The 15,739-nt window shown below is 52.8% G+C and overlaps 1 protein-coding gene across 1 annotated transcript in view; it reads right to left on the bottom strand.

Annotated features, from left to right (window-relative positions):
* LOC149326790 (uncharacterized) overlaps window positions 1-15,739 on the bottom strand; it is a 58,888-nt gene that overhangs the window by 10,337 nt on the left and 32,812 nt on the right. The window contains exons 2-4 of the mRNA XM_089564674.1: window positions 14,776-15,040; window positions 14,546-14,696; window positions 14,401-14,451 (exon numbers count right to left, since the gene is read on the bottom strand). Of these exons, the coding sequence (XP_089420800.1) occupies window positions 14,401-14,451; window positions 14,546-14,696; window positions 14,776-14,977 (404 nt within the window). The 5' untranslated portion in view covers window positions 14,978-15,040. The remainder of the gene's footprint in view (window positions 1-14,400; window positions 14,452-14,545; window positions 14,697-14,775; window positions 15,041-15,739) is intronic.

Raw genomic sequence — 15,739 nt, 5'->3', positions numbered from 1 at the left:
GTCTTCCGAAACACTAAAAGCGGTGCCTTTAAATTTTCGCGCATTTTGTAGTAGCATGTACAACAACATCGCGTGGAACAGCTCCACACAGTTTTCAGGGATGCTCACTTTAAATGCTCACTGTGGCAAAGGGATGCTTTTCCACAGTGTGCAAAGCGGCTGACTGTGATGTCTCGTGCTTTCAGCTTGTAAAGTTCGCTATGATCGGCCGGTTTTTCCCCTCCCGGTATGCTCCCACCCGGTGGGCCCTTTCGATAGGTATGTTATCAAGTTCTAGGTTGTCTTGGCAGACGCCTTTGACTAGTTCTTCGGATCTTTGCCACGTTTCCTTCGGCTCGTTGTCGCTGATTAAAAAAAAAACCAGATTTAGTCTCCGGCTCCTGTTTTCGAGATCGTCCAGTCTAGCTTGAAGCTTCCGTTCTGATTCTTCAACTAGCGTAATACGGTTCTCAATTGCAGTAGACTTCGCAATCACCCTGTCAATCTTCTTTTCGAGTTCTCATTGGTTAATTTCGATGGTTGTTAGCTTTGTCAGAACGGTTGCCTGGTCTGCTTTAAGCTGAGTGAGTACCAGTGCGATCTGCTCAAGCTGTTCCGCTTCGGCTTTTGTCATGGGACCGGGGTTTAGCTCCACATCCCCACACAGAAGCAACAGCTCGCACAAAAAGAGATATGAGTCAAAAGCCAAGCATTCCAGCCCAGACAATATACGAGCACCAGAGCAAATAACCCAGTGGCACAATAAACGCTTGTTCAGGGGACACGACACTCTTACAAGTAAGACGTTATTCGACCGGTAACAAAGAGAAGATTTCATGTAACCAACCTGATACATAGAGCGAAGTGAGTACAGGCCGTGAAGAGTGCCGTGTCCCAGTTGTTGCTGGCAAGACGAGCCGCTTTTATGGCTGCAGTAGGGCGGGAGCGGAAGCGTTCCGCGATGCTTTGCCACGTATCCATCGGTGATCAGAGGCAGATTGTCCGGAACCAGGCATCGCTGAGAAGGATGACGGAATGAATTCCGCGATAAGCGATCCAGCTTCTGCCATGGCTTGACGTCCCAGACGGGCGCAGCCGCGACGAGGTTCGCCGTGACCGCAAGGAATCCGAGCAGCACCTGATACATAGAGCGAAGTGAGTACAGACCGTGAAGAGTGCCGTGTCCCAGTTGTTGCTGGCAAGACGGTCCGCTTTTATGGCTGCAGTAGGGCGGGAGCGGAAGCGTTCCGCGATGCTTTGCCACGTATCCATCGGTGATCAGAGACAGATTGTCCGGAACCATGCATCGTTGAGAAGGATGACGGAATGAATTCCGCGATAAGCGATCCAGCTTCTTCCATGGCTTGACGTCCCAGACAGGCGCAGCCGCGACGAGGTTCGCCGTGACCGCAAAGAATCCGAGCAGCACCTGATACATAGAGCGAGAGAGAGAGAGATAACTTTTATTTTTCAGCTCAAGTCCGAGCCTTCTTAGTTGCCCGTTTGGTGGGCGCTATTTATCGGCGGTGGCAGAGTAGGGCCACGTGTCCCTTGGATGCGTCGGATGTGGGCGGCGAGGAGCGGCCAGAGGGTGGGCTGCAGAGAGGTTGGTGGAGCGGTCCATCGGGCCCACGTGAGGTGAAAGGGGGGAGGCAAGGTATGCGAGGAAGGTATGGTGGGAGAGTTAGTTGCGCGGGGGCATAACCAATATGTATGAATGTTGGAGGGATGCTCTCCGCACACGAGACAGGCGGGTTTGCCCGGTTTATGAAGGATATAGTGGGAATACAGTTCGCAGGGAAGGGAGTTAGTCTGTGCCTGTCGAATTAGATTGGCGTCAGCACGGCAAAGGAAATGGGAGGGTGACGGAAGGGTTCGTCGCATGTGCCGCAAATTGCGAAGGTGTTCGCGGCGGTCCTGTCGGTGTGTAGCGCGGTCTGCCTTGGGATTATAATGGGCTGGCCAGGCAGTCGGAGGGCCCGGTGGTATTTTTTCACGGGCCAGAGCATGAGCAAGCTCATTCTCCGGTATACCTTGATGACCAGGAATCCATTCAAGGCGGACATGGAGCGTAGGGTGGGCTGTTAGGTATTGCAGCAAAGTGTCTAGGATATGGGGAGGGAGTTTTTGAGATTCGAATGAGCGTATGGCAGCCTGAGAGTCTGCACGTATGGTGATGGTGGAGGACAGGTGGTCGTGAAGCGTAATCGCCTCTGCTATGGCCAGAGTTTCTGCGTCGGTTGAGGAGGACACTCCTGTGTGGAGATGTGTGGAGGTGCTTCGAGGGCCGACTACTGCAGTAACTACTTGGTGCTCGAGGATATGGGCATCGGTATAGTAAGTGTCGTGGCCCAGTACGGGTAAATGGTTCGCCAGTGCTTCACGCCGCCCGGGATTTATCGTTGGAGACATGTGGCGTGGAATGGGTTTTACAGTAAGGCGCGGGAGGCTTTTCCACGGGGGAGCAGATGGTTGAAGCGGGGGTAGTTGGGAAATGGTGTGTCCGAAAAGGCTGAGGAGGTCTCTGCCTTGCTCGGAGGTAGAGAGACGGTGTATCTGGGCTCGGTGGTGTGCTGCTGCGCGTTCTTCGAGGGAGTTGAAAATGGCGGCGTCTGCGATCAGAGCATTTGCGGCGTAGATGGGAACTCCCATGGCTAATCGAGTGAAGCGACGCAGAGAGGCTTCCAGTTTGCTTACTTGAGAGGATGTGAGGCGTTGATAGGGGTAGGCGTACATGACCCTCGAATAAACGAGTGCTTCTATAACTCGACGGAGTTCGTGTTCTCTGAGTCCATGCTTTTGACGAGATATGCGGGACAGCATGTGGCGAATTTGGTTCAGTTGTTGCAGGAGTTGGCTAAGCCACACGTTGCACTTGCCATCTTGTTGAAAAGTGAAGCCAAGGATCTTGATGTGGCTCCTTCAGGGAATAGGGGTTTGCGCGAGAGAGAGTTGAATGAGTTCGCGGTAGGAAGAAGCGGTTTTTTGAGGAGCGTTAGAAACCACGATGTATTCCGACTTTTCGGCGGAACAACTCATACATATGCGGCGTGCATGCTCCTGAACGACGTCGAGGCCTTGCTGCAAAGTGGATTCTAGTTCCCCGGCGTTTCCTGTGGTAGACCAGAGAGAGATATCATCCGCATATATAGCGTGGCGTAGGCCAGGAATTTCAGCGAGTTTTCGGGGCAGTTCTTTCATTGCCAAGTTGAAAAGCATAGGTGAAAGAATGGATCCCTGTGGTGTACCTGCGGTGAGGGGAAAGGGGGCGGAAGGTGTGCCGTCGGGGCCAATGATTCGGAGGGTCCTGTTTGTAAGAAAGTCTTTGATGTAGTTGAACATGCGGACCCCAGGGCGAGTGTCTGCCAGGTTGGTGAGAATTGCGGAGTGGGCGACATTATCAAAAGCCTTTGTAAAGAGGAAGATGAGCAGCGGCGTCCGCCGCTCCGCTAGCGCGTGGCGCGAGATCGCTGGCTGGATGACCGAAGCTCTCGGACCGGCATTTAGGCTATCTGTCGCTAAGTTCCTTTCCCCGGAAATCCTGCTACAATTTGGTGGAGCTGTGCTGGGTACAGCCTTTGGCCAACGTCCTGGAGCTTCGCAGCAGAACGATCGCTCCAGCCATGTCCACCGACGCAAGCCAGTCATCTTCCCTTTCGCCTACGCCCGTCGTTTGCCCTGGCGCTCTCCGACAGCGGGACCCAGCCATTTTTACCGGGTCCGATGATCACGACGTGGAGGATTGGCTTGCCTCCTACGAGCGGGTAAGCGGCCACAACCGGTGGGACGACGCCATGAAATTGAACAACGTGGTGTTTTACCTCTCGGGCGTGGCCAGCCTATGGCACAGGAATCATGAATCAGACTTTACCACCTGGTCTGCCTTCGAAAGAGCCTTTTCTGGCATCTTTGGGCGCCCTGCAGTACGCAAGCTGCGCGCTGAACAGCGCCTGCGAGTGAGAGCCCAGCTACACGGAGAATCGTTCACGAGTTATATCGAGGATGTCATCAACCTCTGTTCAAGGGTGGACTCGTCTATGACCGAGGCGGACCGGATTAAGCATGTCCTGAAAGGAATCGAAACGGAAGCATTTCAGATGCTTATCGCCCGGAACCCTACCACCGTTGCCGAAGTGTTCAACCTGTGTCAGAGCTACGATGAGCTCCGCAAGCAGCGCATTCTGGTGCTACCACCTTCCGTGCAGCCTGACTCGCTTTCCAGCCTCGCCGTGACAACCTCCCACAGCTCGCTGCTTGACCAGATAAAAGACTTTGTACGTGAGGAGGTGGCTCGACAGCTGTCACTTCTTCACGGCGTGCAGGGGCCTCCCTCCAACCTGGATCCGACCCTACAAACGGTGATTCGCGAGCAAGTGACCGAAGCGCTACCACCTGTTCGTCCGCCGGTTCCCGCTGCAGCGCCGCTCACATACGCCGACGCCGTCCGAAAACCAAGAGCCGAGCCATTTGTCCCGTATTATCCTCCGACGCCGCCGCCTGCCTTTCCAACCCGACCACCTCCTGCTCGTGTCAACCCTTGGCGCACCCGTGACAACCGTCCTATTTGCTATGCATGTGGTGTCCCTGGCCACGTTGAGCGCCTGTGCCGACGCCGTGTGCCACCACCTGTGGATGACCCCAGAACCTACGTCTACGCGGCACCACAGCCCCCGCCACGTCCGTCGGCTGCCGAACAGCTTGATGCCTCCGATCGCCGCCCGTATTCTCGCCGCCGTTCGCCATCCCCGCGGCGCCGTTCTGTTTCGCCACTGCGTCCTCATTCCCCTATGAGCCAGGAAAACTAGTTGCCGCAGTTCCCGAGGCAAGAACTGCGTATTCGGCGACAAGTTCAAGGCCTCGTTTGTCCCCAGCGAATGTGCTCGACGTTTCTGTGGAGGGCCACAGCGCCTTGGCGCTTGTTGATACTGGCGCTGCTGTTTCTGTGATGAATGAGAAACTGTGCCGAAAACTTCGCAAAGTGACGACGCCGTTATCCAGATTTTCGCTTCATACAGCTAATGCACAGCGCATCTCGCCTTTAGTCGCCTGCACAGCCAGGGTCATCATTTACGGTTCCTTATATACTGTTGAATTCGTCGTTCTCTCATCGTGCTCGCATGACATTATTTTAGGTTGGGACTTTCTTTCCCAACATGAGGCCCTCATCGACTGCGCTCGTGCCGAGCTCGAACTTCTTCCGTGCAGTGCTACCTCGCCTGATACGTCATCTTCGTGGGGCAAACTGTCTGTGGCTGACGACATCGAGATTCCTCCGTGCTCATCTGTTCCTGTCCCTGTCTCCTGCCTCACCGCATCTGACGGCGCCGTCGTCTTTACACCATCCGACGTCTTCATCTCTCGACACTGTCTGCCTCTGCCTTTCGCTCTGCTCACTGTTCAAGACGGCTGCAGCCTCATCCCGATCTCGAACCCTTTTTTTGAGCCCCTGCATATTTCTCCGTGGCGAATGCCTTGGCCACATTCAGCCCGTCGACTCTTTGCTCGATCCCGAACGATGCGACGAATCATGTTCTCTTGCTACTAATTCTCTTACTTTGCCCGCATCTCCCGCTGTGGCCACAGACGATGCCTTTGCCGATTCCGTCGACGCCAGTCTTGCCACACCGCAACGCGCCCAACTACTTCACCTACTGAACCAGTTTCGCTCTTCTTTCGACGTGGCTCAAAACCGACTCGGCCGCACGTCTACCGTGACCCATGAGATCGACACCGGAGCCCACTTGCCGCTTCGTCAACGCCCGTACCGAGTTTCGGCAGCCGAACGCCAGATTATCAACACTCAGGTGGACGACATGCTTCAGCGAGGCGTCATTCAACCATCCAGTAGTCCATGGGCCTCTCCTGTGGTTCTAGTGAAGAAAAAAGATGGCACAATACGATTTTGCGTCGATTATCGGCGGCTTAACAAGATCACCCGCAAAGACGTTTACCCGCTGCCGCGAATCGATGACGCCCTTGACTGCCTCCAAGGCGCGGAGTTCTTTTCTTCTTTAGACCTGCGTTCGGGGTATTGGCAGGTCCCTGTGGCCGAGGCTGACCGTGCCAAGACGGCTTTTGTTACACCAGATGGCCTGTACGAATTTACCGTCATGCCTTTCGGCCTTTGTAATGCCCCAGCGACTTTCGAGCGAATGATGGACTCCATTTTACGCGGCCTGAAGTGGACCACGTGCCTGTGCTACTTAGATGACATTGTCGTCTTCGCGCCTGATTTTGAGACGCACCTTCACCGCTTGGAGCACGTGTTGACATGTTTAACTGCCGCGGGGCTCCAACTTAATCTCAAAAAGTGTCGCTTTGGCGCCCGCCAACTGACAATTTTAGGTCACGTCGTCTCTAAGGACGGCGTGCTTCCTGACCCAGCCAAACTTCGTGCCGTCGCTGAGTTCCCCAAGCCGTCGACTCAGAAGGAACTTCGCAGCTTTCTCGACCTGTGTTCTTAATTCCGACGTTTCGTCCGAAATTTTGCCTCTATCATCGCACCACTTACGAAACTTCTTCGGGGCGCCAACAACCTGTCCGATTGGTCACCTGACTGCGACGACGCCTTCATCACCTTACGCCGGCTGCTCACAGCGCCTCCCATTTTACGCCACTTCGACCCCACTGCTCCCACTGAAATTCACACCGATGCCAGTGGCGTTGGCCTCGGCGCTGTCCTTACGCAACGTAAACCCGGATTTCCCGAGTATGTCGTTGCCTACGCGAGCCGTGCACTGACAAAAGCGGAATCCAACTACTCAGTAACCGAGAAGGAATGCTTGGCGATTGTTTGGGCGATCGGAAAGTTTCGCCCTTACGTTTATGGCCGCCCTTTCGATATCGTCACGGACCATCATTCCCTGTGCTGGCTGGCCTCCTTGAAAGACCCTACAGGCCGCCTCGCTCGATGGGCCCTACGCCTACAGGAGTATGATATCCGTGTCATCTATCGCTCCGGCCGAAAACATAACGACGCCGACGCATTGTCCCGCTCTCCACTGCCGCCAGACGTTGTCTGCCACTCGCCAACCGGTTGCGCTTCGCTGTCGTTTTCAACAGATACCATGGGCAGCGAGCAAAATAAGGACCCCTGGATATCTTCGCTTGTACGTTTTCTCTCAAATTCCTCGGCGGCACCCGTGCCTCGTGCCCTCCGCCGCCAGGCTGCTCACTTCGCCATTCATGATGGTCTATTGTACCGCCGCAACTACGTCCCTACCGGCAGGAAGTGGTTGCTTGTCGTCCCTGCCCATCTGCGGTCGACATTCTGCGCCCTGTTTCACAACGACCCGCAGTCTGCTCATGCCGGCGCCTTTAAAACATACACGCGACTCCGTCTCCGCTATTATTGGCGCGGTATGTCCACCTACGTCCGCAAATACGTCCGCTCGTGCCCTGACTGTCAACGTCGCAAGCCGGCTCCTCACCACTCAGTCGGCCAGATGCAGCCTCTCCCTTGCCCTTTCCGTCCTTTTGACAGAGTTGGAATTGACCTCTACGGCCCCCTTCCTTACACTGCTGCTGGCAACCGCTGGGTTATTGTAGCCGTCGACCACCTCACGCGTTACGCCGAAACCGCGGCTCTTCCTGCTGCTACGGCACCACACGTTGCCTCTTTCATCTTGCATCACTTCATTCTTCGCCATGGAGCGCCCCGAGAACTGCTGAGCGACCGTGGGCGCGTTTTTCTGTCCGAGGTCGTGGAATCTCTTCTCAAACAGTGTAAGATCACTCACCATACCGCCACAGCCTACCATCCTCAGACTAACGGTTTGACGGAACGGTTTAACCGCACCTTGGGCGATATGCTGTCGATGTACGTGTCTTCCGACCACTCCGACTGGGACAGGATCCTGCCGTTCATCACCTACGCCTACAACACCGCCACGCAGACCACCACCGGCTTCTCGACATTTTTTCTCCTCTACGGGCGCGAACCTTCCTCACCACTCGACACAGTACTTCCTTACCGGCCCGACGTGTCCGAGTGCACCACTCTTTCGGAGGCGTCCAAGCATGCCGAGGAGTGCCGTCAGCTCGCTCGGTCGTTAACATCCGGCGAGCAGGGGCGTCAAAAATTCCGTTTCGACACAAGCCACACTGATGACAGTTTTCTACCCGGCTCTCTCGTCTGGCTTCACGTGCTGTCTACCTCACCTGGCCTTTCGTCCAAACTTCTCCCCAAGTACCACGGACCTTACCGCATCGTAGAGCGCACTTCCCCGGTCAACTACATTGTCGACCCGGTGACACCCTCCACAGATCAACGCCGACGCAGCCGCGAGACTGTTCATGTGTCACGCCTGAAGCCGTACTATGACCCGTGTGTGTTGTCGTCTCCCTGACTCGCCAGGATGGCTTCGCCTTCAGCCCGGGGGTGATTGTAAAGAGGAAGATGAGCAGCGGCGGCCGCCGCTCCGCTAGCGCGTGGCGCGAGATCGCTGGCTGGATGACCGAAGCTCTCGGACCGGCATTTAGGCTATCTGTCGCTAAGTTCCTTTCCCCGGAAATCCTGCTACACCTTTTTGATATCCACGCCGGTCAAAACTCGAAGCTGTGCGCTGCTTTGGAAGGCGTACAAATCCTCATGGATTTGCCGTCCAATGTCTTGTGTGCATACGTGGGCGCGGAATCCGACCATAGTGGGAGCAAGACAGCGATTGGTATGCAGGTGCCATTCGAGGCGGGTAAGGGCCATCTTCTCCATCAGCTTCCCTAGGCAAGAAATCATGGATATAGGTCGGAGGTTAGTGATGAGCGCAGAGGATTTTCCTGGTTTCGGAATCATAATTACGTGTGCCTCTTTCCATGCAGCGGGAATTTTCCCGGAGCGCCAAACAGTATTAATAGTCTGAATAAGTTCGTCTAGTTTTGAATCGGGGAGATTACGGAGTATACCATAGGTAATTTTATCTGGGCCGGGTGCTGCGTTTCGCTTAAGGGAGCGTAGAGCAGCCTGAAGTTCGGCGAATGTAAAGTCGGAATTCATTCCTTGCTCGTCTGCTTCTTCTTCGGTGTAAGGGTATGACGGGGAGCTGGCAGGAGAAGTAGAGGATGGGTAAAATTGATTTCGGATTTTCTCAACCAGCTCTTTATTTATTTATTTATTTATTTATCGTCATACCCACAGCGCCATTGGCTGGCATTACAGTGGGGGGGTAGAAGAAAAAGTACACAAATGCCACCGCGTGCAGGTGGTTACAAAAAAAAGATAACAATGAGATAGAAAGAACACGGAATTATTATACACAAAAAAATGTCACAGCATGGAAGAAAATGAATCATTTGATAATATGGACACTACTTCCTCAGGCAGCTTGTTCCATTCCGAAACCGTTTTGGGGAAAAAAGACATTTTAAAAAGGTCAGTCCGGCACCTGTATTCATTAACTTTAAGTGAATTATCTCTACGTAAAGACACGTAATCAGGGTTGGCTATATATTTGGTTCTGTCTATTCCAGTTCTAGAATGAAATATATTATGAAATAATTTTAAACGCAGTACTTTCCTACGTTTTTGAAGTGAGTCCCAACCCAAAGATTTTTTCGCGCTCGTTACACTAAAATATCGCCCATAGTTATTGAAAACAAAACGAACGGCCAAATTCTGAACTCTTTCTAGCTTTTGAACGTCAAGCAAGGTTTTCGGATCCCAGACTGTGCAAGCATACTCAAGTATGCTTCTAACGTTTGTATTATACAGCAGTTCTTTAGTCTTTAAAGGGAAAAGTTTAGCGTTACGTCGCAGGAAACCTAAAACACGACAGGCTTTGGCAGTAACGAAATGCACGTGACGATGCCAAGACATTGAACTTGTTAAATATACACCAAGATATTTAAATTCCAACACTGAAAGCAGTCTGCTATTATTTATGTTATAAGTGAAAATATGGGGAACCTTCTTTTTAGTGAAACACATATGTACAGATTTTTGTAAGTTAATATGCATTCTCCAGTTCTCACACCACTGGGCCACTTTACACAAATCCTGTTGTAATGCATCGCAGTCACTTTGATCGTTAATAATTCTATACAATACACAATCGTCCGCAAAAAGACGCATGTATGAAGAAATACCTGAAAAGATGTCATTCATGTAAATTATGAACAGTAATGGGCCCAAGACGGATCCCTGAGGCACCCCTGATGTTACAGCCACCTCATGCGATTGTTTCCCGTTGACAACAACACATTGACGCCTAACGCTCAAATATTCCTTTATCCACCTAATAACGTTCTCATTTATGTTGTACCAGTATAATTTTTGTATTAATAAGGAATGTGATACAACGTCAAAGGCCTTCTTAAAATCTAGAAAAATACAGTCAACAGAATATCCCTTATCTAAAGCACTTGACAGGTCGTGTACAAATTCGGTAAGCTGGGTGACACACGAGTAACCACTGCGAAAGCCATGTTGATTAGTATTTAATAATGAATGTATACTAAGATGATTCATAATACTAGTATAAAACACATGCTCTAAAACTTTGCATAATACACTGGTCAAGGACACTGTAGCTTTTGAAGTGTGTTACGAGGTTTACCCTGTCCAAGTAGGGTGCGCATAATGTGCCAGACTTTTGGAGTGTGGAGTCTCTCGACCATGTCATCACAGAGCTGAAGCCAGTAGTTGTTCGTGGCTAGTTGGTCAGCGTATTCTTGGGCTGCTTGCGTTAGTTCAGCAACTTTTCTTTTCAATGCGTGGCTAGATCTACAGTTGCGCCAAGCTTTTATGGCCCGGCGACGTTGTTTCCATAGCCCAAGTAGGTGTGTGTCAATGTATGGATAGTCGGGAGATCGGTGGATATGTTTGGTGTGTTGCGAGACGGTCTCCATAATGGCGCTACACCATTTTTCGGGGTCCTCGAGTGAGACTGATAAGGAGTCGAGGGCCGGCCGAGCCTTTTGCCAGTCTACGAGCATAGTGGGAGGTAGATGTGTTCCGGGTGGTCTGGAGGGTCGCTGGGACGTGAGCGTTATCTGAAGAATACAGTGATCACTCCCCATCGTGTCACCCGTATTACTCCAAGAAGCGCGGAGATCGCTGCGAATCCATGCGAGGTCGGGGTTTGTGTCGGATTGTGCTCCACATCCTAGACGTGTAGGCATGAACGTGTCATTCAGGAGGGTGAGGTGATGAATACTGGCGAAGCGGTCGAATTTTCGTCCGGAGGCTGAAGTACGGTCGTATCCCCATGCAGGGTGTGGGCAGTTGAAGTCACCAAGAAGGACGAAAGTAGTAGGGACATTAGAGGCAGGAAGGGCCGTATGCAAAGGTGGGATGCTGGTTTTGGAGTCGGAGGGAGTCCAGTAGCAGTTTAAAATCGTGATACGGTGACCCTGATAGGTGGAGTGTGTCAGGACATGCTCTTTCGTCCCGGAGTTGAGGTGGGATGTATCTTCCTGAATGGTGGGTATCGTGCGCCGTATGTATGTAACCGTCAAAATCGGTGGAGGGGGGGGCGTTTGATGTCCTTTTCTCTTCATGACTATACTTGGCTGAGCAAAATGGTCGTAACCTGGCAGAGAAAAGGCACCATGCGTTTCCTGCAGTGCGATGACGTCTGGGTTAACGCCAGTAATCCGCATGTGTTGCAAGAGGGCATTTTTCTTGCGACGAAAACCGCGGCAGTTCCACTGCCAAATAATTAGAGGGTTTTGGGGTGGGGATGTGTGTCGCATGATATCACTCATCATGCGGTCTTCCTCCATTGTGTCGAGGTTAGGCACTAGAGGGGCGCTTGCGCGCTTTCGAGGGGGAGTATTGGAGTCTGCGTCGGGAGTGGGTGGGGCAGAGGACGCGAGGGAGAGGAGATGGTGCTCTAGTTGCTCGACGCGAGCCGTCAGTTGTAAGGCCAATAGGACGGGAGCAAGGGATTGCTGTATGAGAGCAATAGCGTTGTCGGTAGGGAGGGGTGAAAGTGGAGTAGGTGTGGAGGGACGTGAGTAAAACCGGTTTTGGAAGGACGGGGGAGGGGGTGCGATGGATGTGGGAGATGGACCGCTCACCTGGTGACTTGGTGGAGTCTGTGACTGCCTCACGGAAGCTTGCGGTTTAGTAGAGGAGGTGGAGGTGCTGGTTGCCGCACCAGAAGTGGTGGACGGTGGCCGCTTGGCAGAGGGCTTGGTTCGAGATTGACTTCTTTGCGCGGTCTCGTGCCCCGGGCTGTTGCTGCTGCTGCTGCAGGAGAGCTGAAGGGCCTCGTAGCGGTTCGAGGTAGGCAGGGGCGGCCAGTTGGTCGCGTCGGCTTTAGGGGGTGGAGGGGCGGCGCGGGCGCGATGGCGTCGTTGGGCGCGGTGCCACTTTAGGACTGCAGCGTCGGCGTCTTTCCTTGCGGGGCATTCAGGATGAGACGGTGTGTGGTCGCCCTTGCAGTTCCAGCAGTGTGGTTCACATTCGTGTGGGGTAGTCGTTGGGTCTTGGTCAGGAGGAAACGGTTGGCTGCAAATCGAGCACCGAACAAGGCTAGGCTTGTTAGGACAGACGTCGGCACGGTGTCCTATGGCGTGACAATGCGTGCATTGTTTGCTGTGTGGCTTTTGCGGGTAGACGCGGTACACTCCGCTGTAGAAGACGGCATAGCGTGGTAGACGGGGCCCTTCGACGGTGAGCAGAAGTGTGTTGGTACGTCCGAGACGGCGGGCGTTTAGGAGTCGGGTGCCGTCAACACGAAGGCTAGCGGCAAAGTCGTCTTCGGTAAAGTCCATGGTGATGCCGTGTATAACACCACGGGCGTTAAGGGGGTCGTTAGCTACGTACGAGGTGACTTCGTACTGTGTGTTGTTCAGTGAAACTTGCTTGAGTTGGAGCAGCTTGTCAGCAGCGGCTGGGCGGTGGGTATCGATGGCCAGGATGTTTTGCGAGGTGCGGAGTTTGATGTAGGTATTGTCACGTTCAGTCTTGGTTAGGCGGGCGGAATCCATGACGGACCGACAGAGCACAGGGAATAAAGTGTTGCCGAGGTTGAGGTGGTTCGCAAATTTCATGACGATCGTGGCTGCGGTGGCTTGCCGGGGCGCCGCGGGAGCACAGTGCTTGTGATTCAGCGCCTGGGCTGCTGACTGGCTAGGCGAGCTCCCCGCCGTTCCGGCTGCGAGCATGCTGGCGAGCGCGGGGGGCGTTGCCCCGGCGGTGCAGATGTAGGCTTGGCTTAGCGCGCCCGGCGTGGGCGGCCAGCCAGATGCTGATGTGCCAAAAAACGGCGCAGAACGCTTGGAATTTTGATTACCAGGCGTACAGGCGATGAAGTAGCGCTCCTGTAGACCGGTTGGTGGCGATCCGAGGTCAGGAACCTGGACGTAGACGTGATTTTGCTGGAGCTCGGTGTGCGCACAGCCGATCACGGTGGCGCTGGTGGCGCCCTCCCCATAGAGCGAAGTGAGTACAGGCCATGAAGAGTGCCGTGTCCCAGTTGTTGCTGGCAAGACGATCCGCTTTTAGGCTGCAGTAGGGCGGGAGCGGAAGCGTTCCGCGATGCTTTGCCACGTATCCATCGGTGATCAGAGACAGATTGTCCGGAACCATGCATCGTTGAGAAGGATGACGGAATGAATTCCGCGATAAGCGATCCAGCTTCTGCCATGGCTTGACGTCCCAGACAGGCGCAGCCACGACGAGGTTCGCCGTGACCGCAAGGAATCCGAGCAGCACCTGATACATAGAGCGAAGTGAGTACAGGCCGTGAAGAGTGCCGTGTCCCAGTTGTTGCTGGCAAGACGAGCCGCTTTTATGGCTGCAGTAGGGCGGGAGCGGAAGCGTTCCGCGATGCTTTGCCACGTATCCATCGGTGATCAGAGACAGATTGTCCGGAACCATGCATCGTTGAGAAGGATGACGGAATGAATTCCGCGATAAGCGATCCAGCTTCTGCCATGGCTTGACGTCCCAGACAGGCGCAGCCGCGACGAGGTTCGCCGTGACCGCAAGGAATCCGAGCAGCACCTGATACATAGAGCGAAGTGAGTACAGGCCGTGAAGAGTGCCGTGTTAACAGCAGTCAAGCACTTTTCAAACGTGGGGTGCTACCTGTGTGTTATACACATCAAATCTGTATTAATATTGGACACCATTTTAATGTAATTAAGCTAAACAAGTGGATGAAACCAAACTTGGTCATAGGTTATGGACAGCCGGGGACAAAAGTCTGTGGACCACGTGTTCCTCAAACGAAGCCGATAGCTCTACTATTAGTCGGCGGCTGGAGAGCACACTTGTGGAGGTGAAAGAACAAAATTTTGACTTTTATCTCCCCAAGTGTGGCCTGCAGCTGTCTGCTAATAGCAGAGCTATTGTCTTCGCTTGAGCAACACGTGGTCCATGCAATTTTGTCCTCGACTGTACATGTCTACAGTGTGCACACCTCAGTAATTTGATTAACGAAGAAAATGAAAATGTGTAAATATCTTAGTCCTTACACATCATCATCTGATCCATCAGAGTCACTGGGATCACTCAGGTAAGCAGCCCTGTAAAGAAATGTTGCAAGGACACGTCATAACACTCTAATAAAGTGAAGAGAACTCATCATCCATGTTTTACAGTCCAGCACAAGCAACATACATGAAATTGTCAAAAGCTGGGGCCTCAATGCTTGGTCTAGGAGATGAGATCAGCTGCCTAGACTCTTCAAATACCTCTGCAGCATCAGAATCCAATGGGTTCTCTGTCTGCTCATCAGCATTCTGAAAATTAGCTGCATCCACCTGAATCCCTGTACAGAAATAAAAAAAAATTGTTCGAGCAAAAATGAGTTCAACACTTTCCATTGCTTGCTACAGTATTGCACTCACCAACAGACACTGTTTCAGGGCGTGTTTGCACAGCTCTTGACCTGTATGGCCTGTAGCATACTTGCACAGCTTTCGTCTTGGTTGGCCTGCAGCATGCTTCCACACCAAACTCACGTCTTTGAGGCGATCTGGCATTTACGCCAGATGTTGCTACATTGTCAGCATCACACGTGTCAGTACTGTCATGGTAGGTGGGATCCATGTTTCTGCTGCAGCTTGCAACCTGATCGCGTAGTTGCTCTTCTTTGAGAGCCTCCTGGACCAACTGTGCAAAAACAGAAAGTAGTGAGAGGACGCTAACAATTTGCGAAATAAACCAGTATGCATGTAAGTACAATGGCAAACAAAATCAAGGGATGTGCATTTAGCTTTTTTCTTAAACTAGTGCAAAGTAAACGAAAATAACGCTTGGGCACAAAGTCCACGCAGCCATGGTAAACAGTTTAATTATGCACGATTAGCAGACGCTACGCATGCAGCGGTTCCGCAACTGAATTTTTCTTTCGGCTCCTCGCGGTAGCCTGCACCGATATCAGCGCGCGGCATCTAACATATATTTTCCCGCGGTGTGCTGTTGCCGAGTGGTCATTACTCATTGAATTAAAAATGAATTCGAGCTTTTTTTTTGCTTTCCGTGGTCCGCTTCCAATTGACGGCCGCGCTTCGTTCAGCTGGCCGCTGCGATGGGCGGTTGTACTCGAACAACGTTGGCGCAGAGCCAGCCTTCAAGCGCCGGTTGAACGAAGCCTTGGCGAGTCCAAAGCTCCCTCTGAGGTACACGCTGTCTTCATAGCAATCTGGCGCGAAATGTTCCGAGCACAAGCGGGTATGCTTCCTCGGAGACCAGTTGACACGCCGGACAGCTCTCACCCACTTGTCGCGAAGGTTCTTATCGCCAGGAAATCTATGGTAGATCACGCCCGTTGTCACAGATGAAGAATTTGTGTACCCCACAGCAGGAGGC

This window comes from Amblyomma mixtum, chromosome 10 (genome assembly GCF_055824585.1).
Source record: "Amblyomma mixtum isolate Tamu chromosome 10, ASM5582458v1, whole genome shotgun sequence".
In the NCBI taxonomy this organism is placed as follows: Eukaryota; Metazoa; Arthropoda; class Arachnida; order Ixodida; family Ixodidae; genus Amblyomma; species Amblyomma mixtum.
This window is presented reverse-complemented; position numbering and strand designations above follow the sequence as displayed.